The sequence below is a fragment of the Oncorhynchus masou genome, chromosome 19 (genome assembly GCF_036934945.1).
Source record: "Oncorhynchus masou masou isolate Uvic2021 chromosome 19, UVic_Omas_1.1, whole genome shotgun sequence".
Classification (NCBI taxonomy): domain Eukaryota; kingdom Metazoa; phylum Chordata; class Actinopteri; order Salmoniformes; family Salmonidae; genus Oncorhynchus; species Oncorhynchus masou.
The window spans coordinates 911,960-931,964 of NC_088230.1; the positions used below are offsets into that span (position 1 = coordinate 911,960).

At 41.7% G+C, this 20,005-nt stretch overlaps 1 protein-coding gene across 1 annotated transcript in view; it reads left to right on the forward strand.

Moving 5' to 3' along the window:
- The window catches only part of LOC135505691 (MAM domain-containing glycosylphosphatidylinositol anchor protein 2-like), a 452,039-nt gene that overhangs the window by 272,849 nt on the left and 159,185 nt on the right, over positions 1-20,005 (forward strand). The window contains exons 5-6 of the mRNA XM_064924737.1: positions 2,407-2,539; positions 2,888-3,157. Coding sequence (XP_064780809.1) covers positions 2,407-2,539; positions 2,888-3,157 — 403 coding nt within the window. The remainder of the gene's footprint in view (positions 1-2,406; positions 2,540-2,887; positions 3,158-20,005) is intronic.

A 20,005-nucleotide genomic window follows, 5' to 3' on the forward strand; every position in this document is an offset into this window, starting at 1 on the left:
AAAACAACTGTGATGAAAACAGGAAGTTTTGGTACCGTTTTATAAATGCTGACACATCATTTGTTCGTTGGACATGCTGGGATCTTTTTGTGTCTGTAAATCAATTATGAACTAAATGGCGGTGGAAACGTGTTTATGTTGATGTAATAACATGATATCGGCGTGAACTTGGAGTCACTCCACGATATGGTGTGTGGTCCTCCCAATATGTCTCGTGAAAGCATGCAGTTTTAGGCTACCGATGAAATAACTTATGATTAACTTACATTTACATTTACATTTACATTTAAGTCATTTGGCAGACGCTCTTATCCAGAGCGACTTACAAATTGGTGAATTCACCTTATGACATCCAGTGGAACAGCCACTTTACAATAGAGCGTCTAAATCATTTAAGGGGGTGGGAGAAGGATTACTTTATCCTATCCTAGGTAACTTCACAGGGAGGTGAAAGTGCACAGTGATCTTGATGCGCCTTTCCAACAGATATATCAGAGTCTGATTCTGGTGATCAATGTTTGACTGCCGTTTGACAAATACAAATATTCTCACTATTATCTATAATAATCTCATCATGTAGACTAGCCTTTTGTATATACACTGTATATACAAAAGTATGTGGACACCCCTTCAAATGAGTGAATTCGGCTATTTCAGCCACACCTGCTGCTGACAGGAGTATAAAATGGATCACGCAGACATGTAATCTCCATATACAAACATTTGCAGTAGTAGCCTCAGTGAAGAGCTCAGTGACTTTCAATGTGGTGCTGTCATAGGATGCCACCTTTCCAACAAGTCAGTTTGGCAAATTTCTACCCTGCTAGAGCTGCCCCGGAGCAACAATGGCTCAGCCACAAAGTGGTAGGCCACACAAGCTCACAGAACGGTACCGCCAAGTGTTGAAGCGCGCAGTGCGTACAAATCATCTCTCCTTGGTTGCAAGACTCACTGCCTCTGGAACCCGCCTCGGGAACCAACGTCAGCACAATGCCACGCGTCGGCTGGACTGGTGTAAAGCTCGCCGCCATTGGACTCTGGAGCAGTGGAAATGCGTTCTCTGGAGTGATGAATCACGCTTCCCCATATGGCAGACCCAATGGCCAAATCTGGGTTTGGCGGATGCCAGGAGAACGCTACCTGCCCGAATGCAATAGTGCCAACTCTGAAGTTTGGTGGGGGAGGAATAATGATCTGGGGCTGTTTTTCATGGTTCAGGCCCCTTAGTTCCAGTGAAGGGGAATCTTAACGCTACAGCATACAAAGACATTCTAGACGACTCTGTACTTCCAACTTTGTGGCAACAGTTTGGGAAGGCCTTTTTCTGATTCAGCATGACAATGCCCCAGTGTACAAACCGAGGTCCATACCGAAATGTTTTGTCGAGATCAGTATGGAAAAACTTGACTGGCCTTCACAGAGCCCTGACCTTTACCCCATCGAAAACCTTTGGGATGAATTTGAACGCCGACTGCAAGCACGGCCTAATCCCCCGACATTGGTGACCTCACTAATGCTTTTATGGCTGAATGGAAGCAATGTTCCAACAGCTAGTGGAAAGCCTTCCCAGAAGAGTGGAGGCTGTTGTCGCAGCAAAGGGGGCACCAACTCCATATTAATGGCCTGATTTTGGAATGAGATGTTCAATGAGCAGGTGTCCACATACTTTTGGTCCTGTGGTTTATTGTCTTAATGCACATTTTAGAATATTCGCATGAAAATCTGTCGTCATTTGGGTGAAAAACCTAGCTATAGTTAGGAAAATGTGTTCTCCAAATCAGATATATTAAAATTGCCAGTTTGGTTGCAATCAATTAGCGTAATTTCTCAGATTTCAAATTACATTAAAAAATATATATAATGTTTCAGGAATGCTTACCTGTTTCTAACCACAGAAATGGTTTCAGAACAATCTGAGATGGTGGGTGCCATGGCTTGCGGAAATGACATGGATCAACCCTTGTCAGGCTGCTGTGGTGGTGGTGGCGGTGGAGGTGGAGGACTCAACCAAACAGACACACACAGTGAAACTGAAAGATTCCCACTGTCCCCATGTGGTGTGGTGTAGCATGTGGACCATGTTGTGTGATCCATGGTGTGATTTGCACTGTGGTTTGGCACCAGACGAAATAAGGAAAAGCTTTGATGTTTCATGATGACTTGTTTTACAGTCCACTTCATGCGGATGTCTTCCTTGTTTCGTGATTTACAGTAAATGTGTATGGCATTGAGTTTCAACATTTCAACATTTTCTGAAAACCCCTGTGAACTATGGGAACGTTTCCAGAATTTTGCAAGCCTTGAATGAAGTGGAGATACTTCATGAAGTGTGTTTATTATTGTGTTTAATTCTATTTGCACACATTTGCACACTAGTGTTGTTGTGGTTGTGTATCTGAGCTGCAGGGGGAGACGAAAATCTTGAAGCTGAAGAACCTTCGTCCTCAGGACTACGCCAACTACAGCTGCATCGCTTCTGTTAGGAACGTCTGTGGCATTTCAGACCGAAACATTGTCTTCAAACTCACCAACAAGACAGGTTAGTCTTCAAACTCACCAACAAGACAGGTTAGTCTTCAAACTCACCAACAAGACAGGTTAGTCTTCAAACTCACCAACAAGACAGGTTAGTCTTCAAACTCACCAACAAGACAGGTTAGTCTTCAAACTCACCAACAAGACAGGTTAGTCTTCAAACTCACCAACAAGACAGGTTAGTCTTCAAACTCACCAACAAGACAGTTTAGTCTTCAAACTCACCAACAAGACAGGTTAGTCTTCAAACTCACCAACAAGACAGGTTAGTCTTCAAACTCACCAACAAGACATTCACCGTAAGGTTTATCAGAAAACAGCAAACCTCCATCCTCTTCTTCTTCCTCTCCAGCGTCTCCCTCCATTAAGCTGCTGGTGGAGGATCCCATCGTGGTTAACCCTGGCCAGACGGTGTCCCTGGTGTGTATCACTACGGGTGGGGAGCCCAACCCTACGCTGAGCTGGGTCAGCAGCTCTGACAGCCTGCCTGAGAAGAGCGTGGTGAAGGGTGGAACACTCACCCTGCCAGCCATCACTTCAGATGAGGCTGGGGTCTACAGCTGTGTGGCCAGTAACAACGTGGGCAACCCAGCCAAGAAGTCTACCACAATAGTGGTCAGAGGTGAGAGGGGAGCAGGAGTGGGTGTTTATTGTAGGTGGAGTGTACAATACACATGATGTTCTGTATGTAATGGACTGACAGAGGCAAGGTCAGAGATTTTAGTCCCGCTTAGGCTGCTCATGGGCTATTTCTTTGAGCTAATCCGATTTTCAACATTCAAGTGAAAGGAATGGTTATTAATATGGTTACTTGCTTCTTTTGCTGCTACAGAGTTAATACAGTGTGTGAGCATTGTGTCACCACAATTGACTTATCTCACTTTTGATGTTGCATTAGGAAAGCTGTATTGCCTGTTCGATCCTACAACACACGGTGCTATAGTTGGAGACACATTGAGAGCGTATCACCATATTCCATACAGTGTTACGACTTCTGTGCAATAAACTGTAGGGTGAAGCCCACAGCATGGGGATGCATGTGAAACCACTCATTAAAGATTCTTATTAACGGCCAATTAGAGTCATTAAGCCATGGCAGTCAAGCTGAAGGCACTACAGGCTGTTTGACAATCAACTGGGATGAAGACTTAGCGTCCAAGTCTCTTCCCCTCAAGGTAATTGACACACGAAGAAGCTAATAATTGCAGACTTGCCTTTGGGAGCAGCCAATGTGTTAAGGATTTAGTGTCCAAGGCTCTTTCCCTCAAGGTAATTCATACATGGAACAGCCAATATTATAGACTTGCTATTTGGAAGAGCCATTGGTTCTCCAGCCGTATAGTAGGATGAGACATTTAAATGTTTGATTTATATAGTGTGAGTCTTAAGTGTTGTGGTGAGTTGAGTGAAGACTGTGTTGCCGGAGAAACTGGGATGAACTCAGTGAAGTAGGACAAGCACTTAGCACAGTTCATTTGGTCATGCTGAATATGACAGCTGGTTAGTGGTGGTGGTGGTGGTGGTGTGTGTGTGTGTGTGTGTGTGTGTGTGTGTGTGTGTGTGTGTGTGTGTGTGTGTGTGTGTGTGTATGAGCATGCATATTTTGTGTGTGTGTGTGTGTGTGTGCGAGCATGCATATTTTGTGTGTGTGTGTGTGTGTGCGTGTACGTGTGTGTGTATGAGCATGCATATTTTGTGTGTGTGTGTGTGTGTGTGTGTGTGTGTGTGTGTATGAGCATGCATATTTTGTGTGTGTGTGTGTGCGAGCATGCATATTTTGTGTGTGTGTGTGTGTGTGTGTGTGTGAACAGATATTACACCGTGTATGTGTTACTATATGTTTAAAGTATGTATATTTGTTTACACATGTTTGTGTGTCTTTTTGTTGATCACACTCTAGTCCTTGAGAAGCCTTCTCGTGCGGGTGTTGCCAAAGGGACTGTCTGTGTTTTCCACAGATCTGTTGTCAGCAGATGGTGGCGTTTCTGTCCATGCTGTCCCACCAGCCGTGCTGGCTCGCCATTTGGCTCGCCCCCTCCTACAGTGCTGTGTGTATGTGTGTGTGTGTGTGTGTGTGTGTGTGTGTTTGGCTTGCCCCCTGGTACAGCTCAGCATGCTGTTGGTTCACTGCAGCTCTACTACCATGTTCTTTTCATGGATGAAAGGAAGGAGACATGTCTGTAAATGCAGGACAATACCCTGAGTTTTTCGTCCAGATCACACAATGTTTGGCAACAAAAGGATACTTTTGTGACACAATGACCTGGACAATGAGATATATTCTCCACCTCTGTCAACACTTAGTTCATTTGTTAGGGAAAGTGTTTGCTGTAAGGTTTTTGTGTGTGTGTGTGTGTGTGTGTGTGTGTGTGTGTGTGTGTGTGTGTGTGTGTGTGTGTGTGTGTGTGTGTGTGTGTGTGTGTGTGTGTGTGTGTGTGTGTGTGTGTGTGTGTGTGTGTGTGTGTGTGTAACTACTGCATGTCTGTGAATTGTTCACTACACCGGTTTATCAAACGTGAAGCGACAGCATGCAGTAAGAGGAACGTCTAAGAGACATTGCCTTGCGTTCATTTCCTTTTCCCCCACCAATACCATTTACACACCTAGTACTGTAGCTACGTTTCCTAGCACTGTAGCTACATTTCCTAGCACTGTAGCTACATTTCCTAGCACTGTAGCTACATTTCCTAGTACTATAGCTATGTTTCCCAACACTGTAGCTACGTTTCCTAACACTGTAGCTACGTTTCCTAGCACTGTAGCTACGTTTCCTTGTACTGTAGCTACGTTTCCTAGTACTGTAGCTATGTTTCCTAGCACTGTAGCTACGCTTCCTAGTATTTTAGCTACGTTTCCTAGCACTGTAGCTACGTTTCCTAGCACTGTAGCTACGTTTCCTAGTACTGTAGCTACGTTTCCTAGCACTGTAGTTACGTTTCCTAGCACTGTAGCTACGTTTCCTAGTACTGTAGCTACGTTTCCTAGCACTGTACCTACGTTTCCTAGCACTGTACATACATTTCCTAGCACTGTACCTACGTTTCTTCCCTGTGCGTTCTTAAAACAGTGTGCTTTGCAGGGGTGTGATGTGGAGAAATGAGTGGTGCTGGAGGTATCAAACATTCAGAATCAAACGATGTTCTGCTGTTGTCTCGCCTGACAATTCCTCCAGGACTTTCTTCCTTCCAAGTGACTCCAAATGAGACATCAGCCATTTCAGTCAGTGAACACACAGCAACTCACACACACAGGCAACCCCTCCACAACACACACAGGCTCTACACTCTCTGTGAGGGGGTTCTGTGTTATTAATAGCCGAGAAAAACTGCAATGGGTTTCATAGTGAGCCTGCCTGCTGATGTTATTTAGGCTGTTGTTGAGAATTGCTAGGGGAAAACAAACCCCTCATGACGTGACTTGTAACAACCTGGACGTCAGCATGTAAATCAACATGTGAATGACTCAAATTTGCTCTGGAATATATTCTGGTTCGTAGCTGCATAAATGGCAAATGTAATGGTCTGGATGAGTGGGCCTGGCAGACAGACTAGAGAGTTATTTGTCAGTGTGTGTAAGTGTGGTTGTTTGTGTGTGTGTGAGTCCTGCTGGCCTGTGACTGAACTTGTCAAGTTCATTAGAGGTCAAACAAAAAGGGAATATACAGCACAACGGCCTGTCACTCGCCACATCCAAACATTGGCACATGTCAGTGTGTGTGAGCGTTAGCGTGTGGAGGCATGGCGTGAATGTGTGATAGTATGATGATAATCAGAGAGGGGTGTGTGTGTGTGGTCAGGGTCTGGGTTGGACGGTGTGTGTGTGTCTGGCGGGGGTCTGTATGGCTGGGGTCTGGTGCTAATGTCTCTGTCCCCTATATGTCTTTACCCTTGACTAATGTCCCTGAGAGGAGGTAGGTAAAGTAGAGGAGAGAGAGAGCCATCTGGCCCTGAGAGGACCGCTAAGCTAAACCTGCTGATTACCAGTGGGAGAGATGAATGGATGTATGGAGGCCATTGTGTGGTGCCAAATGAGAGATGGATAGACAGAGAGGGAGGGAGAGAGACTGGGGGCTAGAAATAGAGATATAGGTGTCAGTGTCATCTTGTCAGCCAGTCTTGAGGAGGGTTCAGGGATGGTGTGTGTCTGTCTGTCTCTGTGTGTATGTGAATTTGTGTGTGTGTGTGTGTACGTGCCTGTAATTGTGTCATTGTACCCACGTCAGGGGCATGTGTCCCCTCGTTAGCTAAGCAGCTCCCATGGGGGGGTATTGTAATCAGCCGTGTGACTCGAGTCCTCTATGGACCCCGAAAGAGACTTCTTTCATTGTGACATTATCTACTTATTCATGTTACAGGCCACCCATTATTATTCACCACAGCTACTGTACCACCATGGAGACTATTACACACACACGCACGCACGCACGCACGCACACACACACACACACGCCTAAAGTCTTAAAGCCAGGGAGAATAGTACACTCTCTTTACAGGCACAAGCACTTTGGCTAAACAAAACAAGCAGGAGGTTCCATCATGATTCATATTCAAATAAAGTAAATAAAATCCAGGTAACTAGAAAGTATCCTATTCATCACTGCCCTAGCTACAATGTAATCAGTGTAACCTCTTTAGATCATAGAAGAAGGAAAGAAATAACGTGGCATTGGTGGAGTGTTGTAAGTGTTTAAACAGTTCGTTCCATTGTCTTTCTGATAATGCAGGGTAGAAAAGTATTCTGTAGAGCGCAGGTAGGAGTAAAGAGCTTTAAAAGAAAAGTCTTACTGGATACAGTATTCATTGATCATATCTTTCTCTCCCGCACAACCATGGCCCTGGTTCTGTGACAGAAATGTTCAGAGCGGTGAAGAGAACCAACTTCCAAAAGCCTTTTCATTAATAATGCATGGTGAATGTGTGTTTGTGCACGTTAACTTTCATTTTGTGCCTTGGTGCTCACGGCACTTAAACACTTTTAACTACTGCAGTGAGCTAAATCAGGGTCACACAGAGTGTTTCTTGGTTCTCTTAAACAAATCTACTGTGACACAAAAGTATACACCTCACACACATGGTTATGGGCTTAGAAAAAAAGACACCTGTACCACGTCAGATATAGAGTTGAAATGTATTCCATTTTGAGTTTGAATCCCAATATGACACTATATAAACACATCACAGAAGACTGAAATATAACAAAACTGAATAACATTCCAACCATGAGGTCACTAGAGGCCGATTTGGCCATTTGAATGCAGGAATACATTCAGTAAGTGTTTCCTGTTTCTGAGCTGTTTTTTGTATCCAGGCTCTCTCCTCTCCTCCAGCATGGTCTCATAGACTAGAATGAAACATAGTAAATTAAAATCTGGGACACAAAATTAGTATATTAAGGCAAGAACAGCTCAAATAAGCAAAGAGAAGTGACAGTCCATCATTACTTTCAGACATGAAGGTCAGTCAATCCAGGTCAAGAACTTCGATTTTTATTTCAAGTGCAGTCACAGAAACCATCAAGCGCTATGATGGAACTGGCTCTCATGAGGAAAGGAAGTTACCTCTGCTGCAGAGGATAAGTTCATTAGAATGAACTGCACCTCAGATTGCAGCCCAAATAAATGCTTCACAGAGTTCAAATAAAAGACTCATCTCAACATCAACTGTTCAGAGGGAATTGCGCGAATCAAGCTTTCATGGTCGAATTGCTGCAAAGAAACCACTACTAGAGGACACCAATATGAAGAAGAGACTTGCTTGGGCCAAGAAACATGAGCAATGGACATTAGACCGGTGGAAATCTGTCCTTTGGTCTGACGAGTCCAAATTTGAGATTGTTGGTTCTAACCACCGTGTCTTTGTGAGACGCAGAGTAGGTGAACGGATGATCTCCGCATGTGTGGTTCCTACCGTGAAGCATGGAGGAGGAGGTGTGGGGGTGCTTTGCTGGTGACACAGTCTGATTTATTTAGAATTCAAGGCACACCCTTGAATGAGTAGGTGTACCCAAACCTTTGACTGGTACATACATAGATAGATAGATAGATAGATAGATAGATAGATAGATAGATAGATAGATAGATAGATAGATAGATAGATAGATAGATAGATAGATAGATACATACATACATACATGCTTGCTTGCTTGCATGCTTGCATGCTTGCATGCTTGCATGCATACATGCATGCATGCATGCATGCAAGAGGTAAGCAGCTTGGTTTGAAGAAATCAACTGTGGGAGCAATTATTAGGAAATGGAAGACATACAAGACCACTGATAATCTCGCTCGATCTGGGGCTCCACGCAAGATCTCACCCCGTGGGGTCAAAATGATCCCAGAATCCCAGAACCACACAGGGGGACCTAGTGAATGACCTGCAGAGAGCTGGGATCAAAGTAACAAAGCCTACCATCAGTAACACACTACGCTGCCAGGGACTCAAATCCTGCCATGCCAGACGTGTCCCCCTGCTTAAGCCTGCTTATGTTCAGGCCCGTCTTAAGTTTGCTAGAGAGCATTTGGATGGTCCAGAAGAAGATAGGGAGAATGTCATATGGTCAGATGAAACCAAAATATAACTTTTTGGTAAAAACTCAACTCGTGTTTGAAGGACAAAGAATGCTGAGTTGCATCCAAAGAACACCATACCTACTGGGGGTGGAAACATCATGCTTTGGGGCTGTTTTTCTGCAAAGGGACCATGACGACTGATCCGTGTAAAGGAAAGAATGAATGGGGCCATGTATCGTGAGATTTTGAGTGAAAACATCCTTCCATCAGCAAGGACATTGAAGATGAAACGTGGCTAGGTCTTTCAGCATAACAATGATCCCAAACACACCGCCCGGGCGGAGTGGCTTCGTTAGAAGCATTTCAAGGTCCTGGAGTGGCCTAGCCAGTCTCCAGATCTCAACCCCATAGAAAATCTTTGGAGGTAGTTGAAAGTCCGCGTTGGCCAGCAACAGCCCCAAAACATCACTGCTCTAGAGGAGATCTGCATGGAGGAATGGGCCAAAATACGAGCAACAGGGTGTATAAACCTTGTGAAGACTTACAGAAAACGTTTGACCTCTGTCATTGCCAACAAAGGGTATATAACAAAGTATTGAGAAACTTTTGTTATTGACCAAATACTTATTTTCCACCATAATTTGCAAATAAATTCATTAAAAATCCTACAATGTGATTTTCTGGAGAAAAAAAATTGTCTAATTTTGTCTGTCATAGTTGAAGTGTACCTATGATGAAAATTACAGGCCTCTCTCATCTTTTTAAGTGGGAAAACTTGCACAATTGGTGGCTGACTAAATACTTTTTTGCCCCACTGTACATACATACATACATACATACATACATACATACATACATACATACATACATACATACATACATACATACATACATACATACACATACACATACACATACACATACACATACACATACACATACACATACACACACACATACACACATATACATACACAAAAATAAATAACCCAATATCACAATATACTGTCCCTTCCCTCCCTCATCCTCTCATATCCCCTGTTGGCCAACATTCTTACTCCTGATAAATAAGTTCACTACCCCAGTCAGTCTTGATTTTGTTTATTGGAGAGGGTTCAGAGGAAACCATAATGTCATATAATCTAGAAATCAGACCCTGCCGATTCCACAGCAAAATAGAAGATAACAGGTGGTTGTTACAAATAGGGTTTAGAAGAGAAGGGGCAGAAAGTCTAAAATGTTGACGAAATTATCCCCAGATCTTCAAAGTAGAGAGCACAAATGGGGTTTCCCGTATACTTTGAAGGACACAAGGACAGTGAGGCACAAGTAAGAGCAAAAAGGGAGGATGATTGGCAGGAGTGTGCTTCTAATGAGCACCACTTGTTACTTAAAGCATCACACCAGACCATAATCTTTCGAATATTGGTTGCTCGATAGTAAAGCAGTACATTTGGAAGTGCCAATCCTCCGTCATGTCTCTTTCTTTTAAGTTTTGCCCTATGTATCCTAGGTGATTTGCCTGCCCAGATAAAATGACTGACGAGCCTATCCAACTTGGTAAAAAATGATTTTGGCAGAAAGATTAATTCTGCCAGCTAAGGAGAGAGGCAGACTATCCCAGCATTTTAAGTCTGCTTTAACTCATGTGACTCGACATGCAAAGTTAGTTTCATGGAGGGTAGCTAGAGAATGTGTCATATTCACACCTAAATAGGAAAAACCAGAGGGCTCCAGGGGGAATTTGCTTGGTAGTGGGCTTGATCGGAAAACATTCCCTTTTCTGAAAGTTTCATTTGTAACCTGAGAATGATCCGAATGTGTCTAAAATGTTATTGACAGAGTTCACAGGGTTAGTGATATATAACTGTAGATAATCTGCACTTTGAACACTTTGTGTTCTTCACCAGCTTGGTGGATTCCAGTGTATGATGATGATCATTTTAAGGCCAAGAAAAGTGGTTATATCGGAACTGCAAAGAGGGAGCGGGTACATAGGACACCCTTGACCGGTCCCTCTGGAGACGGGGAAGTATTTTGAATGTTGAGAGTTGGTGTGTACCCTAGCCATAGGAGAAGAATAGAGCAGACGTATCCATGAGATTAAATTGGACCCAAAACCAAATCTTCCCAAAATCTTAAATGAATAATCCCATTCCACCCGGTCGAAAGCCTTCTCCGCATCAAGAAAAACAACAATTTTGGGGTCTGGAGAGACAGAAGGAGAGAAATGAATGTTCAAAAGACGTCATACATTGGAAAACAGTTGTCACCCTTTGATGAAGCCCGTTTGAGCATCAGATATGACATCCTGAAAGCAGGGTTCCAACCGGCATGCTAGAACCTTAGATAATAGTTTAACATCAGCGTTCAAAAGTGAAATGGGCCGATATCCACCACATTCCGCCGGATCTTTCTCTTTTTTGAGCATAAGTGAGATGAAGGCTTGAGTTAGCATCGGGGGGAGAGAGCCCTGTGATATGGAGTCCATGAACATATTTAATAGTAATGGGGCGAGTTGATCTGAGAATGCTTTATACAAATCGACGGGGAAGCCATCAGGGCCTGGGGCCTTGCCACTTTGCATTAACTTTAGACCCTTTGTTATCTCATCTAGATGCAGAGGGTTATCCAGAACTTTACTCATGTCCATATCAATGGATTGAATATCCAAGTTATCTAAAAAAGTTGTCCATAGCCGTATTATCTGATGGGGATTTGGATTTGTAGAAGTTAGAATAAAATGACACAAAAGTTAATATTAGGGGGATCACTTGTAAGATTAGGAAGATTAGGAAGAGTCATTTACCTGAGAGGTGAGATGCTGACTGGCATTTAAGTTGGTTTGCCAAAAGATGGCTGGACTTGTTACCATATTCATAGTTCATCCCCTTTGTTTGTTGCAACAGAAACTCTGCTTTATCAGTGGAAGTCTTAAGTAGCAAAATTTGAAATTGTGTTTTTACATTGAATAAAAGCAGAGACACAGAGCTACAAAATGGTATAGCATACATTGCATTTGAGGAACAATTGGAAAGGATTTCTGCAAAAGACATTTCTACATTCATGACCCAAATAGGTTGTGTTGATCCATGGCGCTTCCTCCACCCGGACACTAAGGACTTCTACTTTTCTCATGTTCATCAAAACTACTCGCGCATAGACTACTTTTTTTTTTAGATAGTAACATTCTCCCCTCATTTAAAATGACAGAATATTCTGCTATAGTAATTTCAGAACATTCCCCCCCACATTCTGGATTTAGCTCTTAATACGAACACACACAAAAAGATTAAATACGACCCTATATATTCATTCAAATTAATAAAAATGACGACACCTCCACCTCTCTTCTTTGGGAGACGTTCAAAGCTGTATGGGGAAAATATAATTTCTTACAATGCTCATTATGTCATACAAAGGAAACTGAATCGTCAAGAACTCGTGGACTCATGACAATAGACCGGCAGTATTCAACTTCAACATCCCCTGAATTATACGCAGAGGCTGAAACTTGAAACTCAATTATTGATAAGAGGAGAAGTCAAATGAAGAAGAAAGAGTAAAAGAGAGATTGAGAGAGGAGCAGCATAAAAAAAACATCTGAATTAAAAAAAAACTCAAATCCTTTAGAGAGACAGACACAGAGCACAATAAATGCCAACACACACCCCCCACCCCCCAACACACGGATCCCCCGACATTCCTAACATAGGCAAATAATAATTAAAGCGATAGAACAATACCATTTTATAGAAAAAAATACAAATCCTAAACTCGTCATTATGAACAAGACGAGCAGCAGGAATTATCTTACTCAGCATCCGTTGATTACACTAATGTGCTGTGAGGTCAAACTGACCTAGGAAAGTAGTTACATACACCCTTGAAAATGTCATTAGGCAAGTGCACTAATTGGGTTTCGGTGACACTTTAAACGAAGAGTATAACCTTCAGCTTTAGTTATTGAACAATGTTAACAGCGATCAGTGACATTTCAATGGCCATGATATGATGTAGTCCACTAGGTGTGGCCAAATGGCAGAGTAATGACAAATATTCAAAATGAACCAGTAGGCTATGAAAACGGTCAGCCCCTGTCTTGGTCAATTATTACAAACATACCCTACATAATGTAACATATCATACTAATTTAAGTGGCCAAGAGTTTTATTTACTATGCTATATCTAACCATGAGTCCAGGTTGTCTCCTCCCCTCTCCCGCTCCAATTTGCTAGGATTCTTCTTAATAAGTGACTCAATTTCTGTGCCTGGGCTCTGGCTTCTCTGTATACCAACATGCTCCACCAGCTTACTCCACACCGCTTCTATAGTCGCATGTTCTTTTGAGGTATGGATGAAGTGCTGGAAGTGATGTAAGAACAGGCGGAGACAAGCAGAGCGATGGGTTTACCCTCCTACAGTAAATGGGAAGGTTTTGTTTCCAAGCGGTGCCCGCGTTAAAGATTCACTGGGCCTTTGTAATGATTGCGTTGTTGTTGTATGTGTGTGTGTGTGTGTGTGTGTGTGTGTGTGTGTGTGTGTGTGTGTGTGTGTGTGTGTGTGTGTGTACACACGCACGCACGCACACACACAACATTTAAAAAATAACTTTATTTATCTATGTAAGTCAAAATCTTATTTACAATGACAGCCTACACCAGCCAAACCCGAACAACGCTTGGCCAATTGTGCACTGCCCTATGGGACTCCCAATCACGGCCGGTTGTGATATAGCCTGGAATCAAACCAGGGTGTCTGTAGTGACACCTCAAGCACTGAGATTCAGTGCCTTAGATTGCTGCGCCAATCGGGAGCCTAAATGGGATCTGATTGGATTATAGTAGTCCATCCCCTAGGATACAGTCTGTGTACTAGTATTAATGGAATGCTGTAATAGATCAACTCAACACAGAGGCAACACAAAATAGCCTTTCACACTGTTAAGGTACACTGGTAGTATCCACTCTAAACCATTTAATTCACTGATTCCCCATACAGTACCTCTATGTGCTTGTATTTACTATTTATATGGTTGGAACCAAGTGTATACTGCTTCCACCACTGTGTAAATACGTCCAATAGTATTACTGTATTATATTATATTACATCTCAGAAAAATTGCCTTTCCAACTAGGCTGTTCTATTGAGAGCGTACAGACAGAGCGGTGATGTGGCTTTTCGTTAATACCTGATGTTTGAATTGTGAAGGTCACCTTCAATCCATGGATATATTGTGATTCAGCACGACTTTTTCAATATCAACAGACATAATTACGTACGCAACTCATTTTGAACAATATTATATGTAATATCAAAAGGGCTTTTGCCTTCACTATAGTCGAATGCCTACCATGGCTGTATGTGACCGACCGCCTTGATTGGATCTTATGTAGCAACATGTGAAATTGTGTAGAGACACAGAGCTACACAATGGTAAATCATACAGTGCACGTGATGGCCTTTGAATGTTTTTGTACCGACTGGATAGAGCTTTTTTGTCTACAGCCATTCAACATCATTCACACCCTCTTAAGCTTTAGCCCCCACCGAAACTCTGACCATTTTACTCGCCCTAGCAGAGCTGGTTAGGCTGTACACATGTTATCCAGAGCATTGGTGACTGTAACTGTGCTGCTGGCAAAAAAAAATGTATTATGCTTTATTGCCAACCTTTAATTACATAATTTATTCTGCACTCTGGCACACTCAGACGAGAGTGCTCTGACATTGGAGTAGATGGCCAGAATGAATTTATGAATGCACCCGAAATGGTTACTTGCATCTGAGATACGAATAATAAGATAATACACATAACTATGGACTATCTTCCATGTGTACATCATTCATGGATGGACGAGTCTTCCTGTCACGGATGCCATGGTTGAACTTAGTTTGAAGATGTAATCCGGAGACAGGTGTTTTCTCCATCTCCTTAGCTATCATACTCTAATTCCACTGATTTCAAAACTCGGTCCTCCAGAAAGTCGAGAGCAATACATAAAATACTGACCAGCTCAAATAGACAGAAGCGTGCTATATTGCCAACCAATCGAAACTCATCTCTCGGCATGTCCAGCCCACTCATTATTTCAGCCAATCATGGCTAGTGGGAAGGTTGTTGCCTTATTCATTTTTCATTACATTATTATTTACAGATGGCATACAAGTTTATTAAGGCACATGAAAGTTCACATGTTCAAGAAGGCATTTCTGCCCAAAAACGCATTTTGATTTAAAAAAAAGTTTACTTTCAATGGCTCTTCTATGAAGTAGTGACCCGCGACATTACCCTAGTTTCCTGAAACGTGTCACATAATTTTATTCAGCACCACTTAAAAATTATTTTTATACTTGTTACAGTCCTAAAGCTGCTCCGGAGAGAAAAGTATGTCACAAATTTAATGTGTGAAGATAAATTAACTGTGATCTAAGCCTTGCAGGAACCTACCCTGACATGTATCAACTTCGGCCAAATTGTGGATTCAGAGTTATCTAATAGAACTCAGAGTTTTTTTTAACTTCTTCGATATAGGGGGCACTCTTTTAATTTTTGGATAAAAAAAACGTTCCCGTTTTAAACAAGATATTTTATCACGAAAAGATGCTTGACTATGCATATAATTGACAGCTTTGGAAAGAAAACATTCTGACGTTTCCAAAACTGCAAAGATATTTTCTGTGAGTGCCACAGAACTGATGCTGCAGGCAAAACCAAGATGAAATTTCAAACAGGAAATGGCCCAGATTTTGAGGGCGCTGTGTTCCAATGTCTCCTTATATGGCTGTGAATGCGCCAGGAATGAGCCTACACTTTCTGTCGTTACCCCAAGGTGTCTGCAGCATTGTGACGTATTTGTAGGCATATCATTGGAAGATTGACCATAAGAGACTACATTTACCAGGTGCCCGCTTGGTGTCCTCCGTCAAAATTATTGCGTAATCTCCAGCTGCATGCATTTTACCATTTGCTTCAGAGGAGAAAGTCAACTGCCACGAATGATTTATCATCGAATAGATATGTGAAAAACACCTTGAGGATTGATTCTAAACAACGTTTGCCATGTTTCTGTCAATATTATGGAGTTAATTTGGAAAAAAGTTTGGCGTTGTAATGACTGAATTTTTGGGGGTTTTCTTAGCCAAACGTGATGAACAAAACGGAGCGATTTCTCCTACACAAATAATATTTTGGGAAGAACTGAACATTTGCTATCTAACTGAGAGTCTCCTCATTGAAAACATCTGAAGTTCTTCAAAGGTATATTATTTTATTTGAATGCTTTTCTTGTTTTTGTGAAAATGTTGCCTGCTGAATGCTAGGCTTAATGCTATGCTAGCTATCAATACTCTTACACAAATGCTTGTGTAGCTATGGTTGAAAAGCATATTTTGAAACTCTGAGATGACAGTGTTGTTAACAAAAGGCTAAGCTTGTGAGTGAATATATTTCTTTCATTTCATTTGCGATTTTCATGAATAGTTAACATTGCGTTAACTTTAACGTTGCTTAACGTTGCTCGACGCAAGAAGTTAATGGAAGCTTCTCTAAAGTCAAACATGTAAAGTGTGGTGTACCGCAGGGCAGCTCTCTAAGCCCTTTACCCTTTTCTATTTTTACCTATGACCTGCCACTGGTATTAAACAAAGTATGTGTGTCAATGTATGCTGATGATTCAACCATATTCACATCAGCAAACACATCTACTAATGTCCCTGAAACCCTTAACAAAATGTTTTAGTCTGTTTTGGAATAGGTAGCCAGTAATAAATTGTTCCTGAACATCTCTAAAATTAAGAGCATTGTATTTGGTACAAATCATTCCCTAAGTTTAAGACCTCAGGTGAATCTGGTGTCATGATGAGGCCCTTTCTCTCTCTCTCCTAACCCAGGTTTTGTTATCTCAGGTCATAAATTGTTGGCAGAGACTCTCTCCCCCTGGTCATGCAGAAAGAGAGGGAGAGAGCACAGAAAGAGAACAAAGGCCTTCACTTGGCCAAACTCCTAAATCCCCAAAATGGGAAAATTAAATAATATTTATACTTTTGAGAATGTGGACACATAATGGACAGTTATGACGAGTGTGTTTCATTTGGTGATCTCATGAAGGACAGGAAACACACACAACGGTATATTTTAAAGTGTACATTTCCAGCTGTCAGGTTTACATCTAAATATTGTGAAACATATGTGATTTAACATTAAACTATTTGTGAAACAATGTAATGTGAAATTATTAACATTCTAAATGAGAGTATGGATTTTCATATAAAGATTAACTAGTCAGTGGCCACACACCCGTGAGCCCAGACATCACATTAGGCATCATAGATACTCCTCTTATTTGACAAACCCACCAGACCAAAACATGCCTGGTGACGCTAGTCTTTCAAACTACAACAAGGCAAAAAAAAACACGGTAAGCCGGACGTCTCTAAAGGTTAAGACCACACAAACCATAAGACTAGAAAACCATCCCACGTGGAGCATTAGCAACACGGCTGGAGATGGTTAGACTCTGAGACTATCGATTCACTACAGAAGAAGCAAATTGCAGATGACACGAATTTCCGATCTGCAGTTAGAAATTACTTTAACTTGAATGAGAATACTGACAACCGCCTAAGCATCAATCTATGAGAACATTTCTGAATGGTAGTCTGAAGTATCCATTCTAACCACCAGAGCCGCGAAAGACCAGAGACCCTACAAGACGATCGAGGAATCCAACAGAGTAGCCACCAATGACATACGGGCTTAAATATATATACATTGCTATTATTCTCTAATGAGCGGCCGTTCATGTGGAAAGGATTAGCATATCAATGAATATAATTATAGACTATGTGTAATGAATCCATTTTGTCTTTCCCGCTCTCTCAGTCCCACCCCTTTCCTTTTGTCTAACAAGCTGTCATGTCTGTTTAGTCCACTAGGGACTTTTCTATCATTGTTAGTAACCAATATCTACTGTTTTTTAATGTATTTCTGTGATTATTTTGTTAGTAAATAATTAAGCCAATTTGTATATTGCAAGAACTGTACGACGTTCAGATGAGACTGAAAGAAAGTGAAGTATAATTAATGATGACTGAAATGTAAGAGATCTCTAAGAATTCTTTCGGAAGACGGACCTCCTTAAATAAACGTCTCCATGGTGCCCCAGGTTACTAATGCATTTTTAGTTACATGATTTAATTCAATCGCGTAATCAATTAAACGTTTGGTGTTAGATTTGATAAAATAGCATGTCATCACATTAAGGATACTACAAACACAACACTGGTAATGAATGGTGTAGCTGTTGAACAAGTTGAGGAGACTAAATTACTTGGTGATACCTTAGATTGGAAACTGTCAAGTTCAAAATATATAAATTCAATGGTTGTAAAGATGGGAGAGGTCTGTCCGTAATAAAGAGATGCTCTGCTTTTTTGACACCACACTCCAAAAAGCAAGTCCTACAGGCTCTAGTTCTGTCATTATAACGGTTTTCTTCCGTTGAAGGAGAGGAGGACCAAAATGCAGTGTGGTCAGAGTCCAACATGTTTAATAAAGACCATACACGAGAACACTACAAAATACAAAACAACAAACGTGAAAAACGAAACAGTCCTATCTGGTGCAATGACTCAAAGACAGAAGACAACCACCCACAAAATACCCACAGAATATGGCTGCCTAAATATGGTTCCCAATCAGAGACAACGATAGACAGCTGCCTCTAATTGAGAACCAATCTAGGCAACCATAGACCTACAAACTAACTAGAAAGGAAACAGCCCCATAAACATACAAAAAACCCTAGACCAGAAAAAACACATAAATCCCCCATGTCACACCCTGACCTAACCAAAATAATAAAGAAAACAAACATTAACTAAGGCCAGGGCGTGACAGTCATATCTTGATTATTGTCCATTCGTGTGGTCGAGTGCTGCAAGGAAAGACCTAGTTTAGCAGCAACTGACCCAGAACAGAGCGGCACGTGTTGCACTTCATTGTATTCAGAGAGCTAATGTAAATACTGCATGCCAGTGTCTTTTCGCTAAGAGTTGAGGAGAGTTGAGGAGAGACTGACTGCATCACTTTGTCTTTTTGTAAGAAACATTCAAATTCCAAATTGTGTGTATGTTGACTATGCAAACATCTCTGGCACACGCGCTTACCACACCAGACATGCCACCAGGGGTCTTTTCACAGTTCCCAAATCCAGAACAAATTCAAGAAATCCAGTATTATATAGAACCTTTATTGCATGGAACTCCCATCTCATTTAATGAACAGAAAACCTGGTTTAAAGAAACTGATAAAGCAACACCTCACGGCATAACACCTCTCCTCTATTTGACATATGTAGCCTACATATCAATACATACACACAAACTATGTGGGCCTTTTGTAAATTGATGTAGTTCTGTCCTTGAGCTGTTCTTGTCCGTTAGTATTCTGTATTATCTCATGTTTCATGTAAAGTGTGGACCCCAGGAAGAGTAGCTGCTGCTTTGCAACCTCTGATGGGGATCCTAATAAAAACCACATACTAACATTTAGTATTCTGTATTATCTCATGTTTCATGTAAAGTGTGGACCCCAGGAAGAGTAGCTGCTGCTTTGCAACCTCTGATGGGGATCCTAATAAAAACCAGATACTAACATTTAGTATTCTGTATTATCTCATGTTTCATGTAAAGTGTGGACCCCAGGAAGAGTAGCTGCTGCTTTGCAACCTCTGATGGGGATCCTAATAAAAACCAGATACTAACATTTAGTATTCTGTATTATCTCATGTTTCATGTAAAGTGTGGACCCCAGGAAGAGTAGCTGCTGCTTTGCAACCTCTGATGGGGATCCTAATAAAAACCAGATACTAACATTTAGTATTCTGTATTATCTCATGTTTCATGTAAAGTGTGGACCCCAGGAAGAGTAGCTGCTGCTTTGCAACCTCTGATGGGG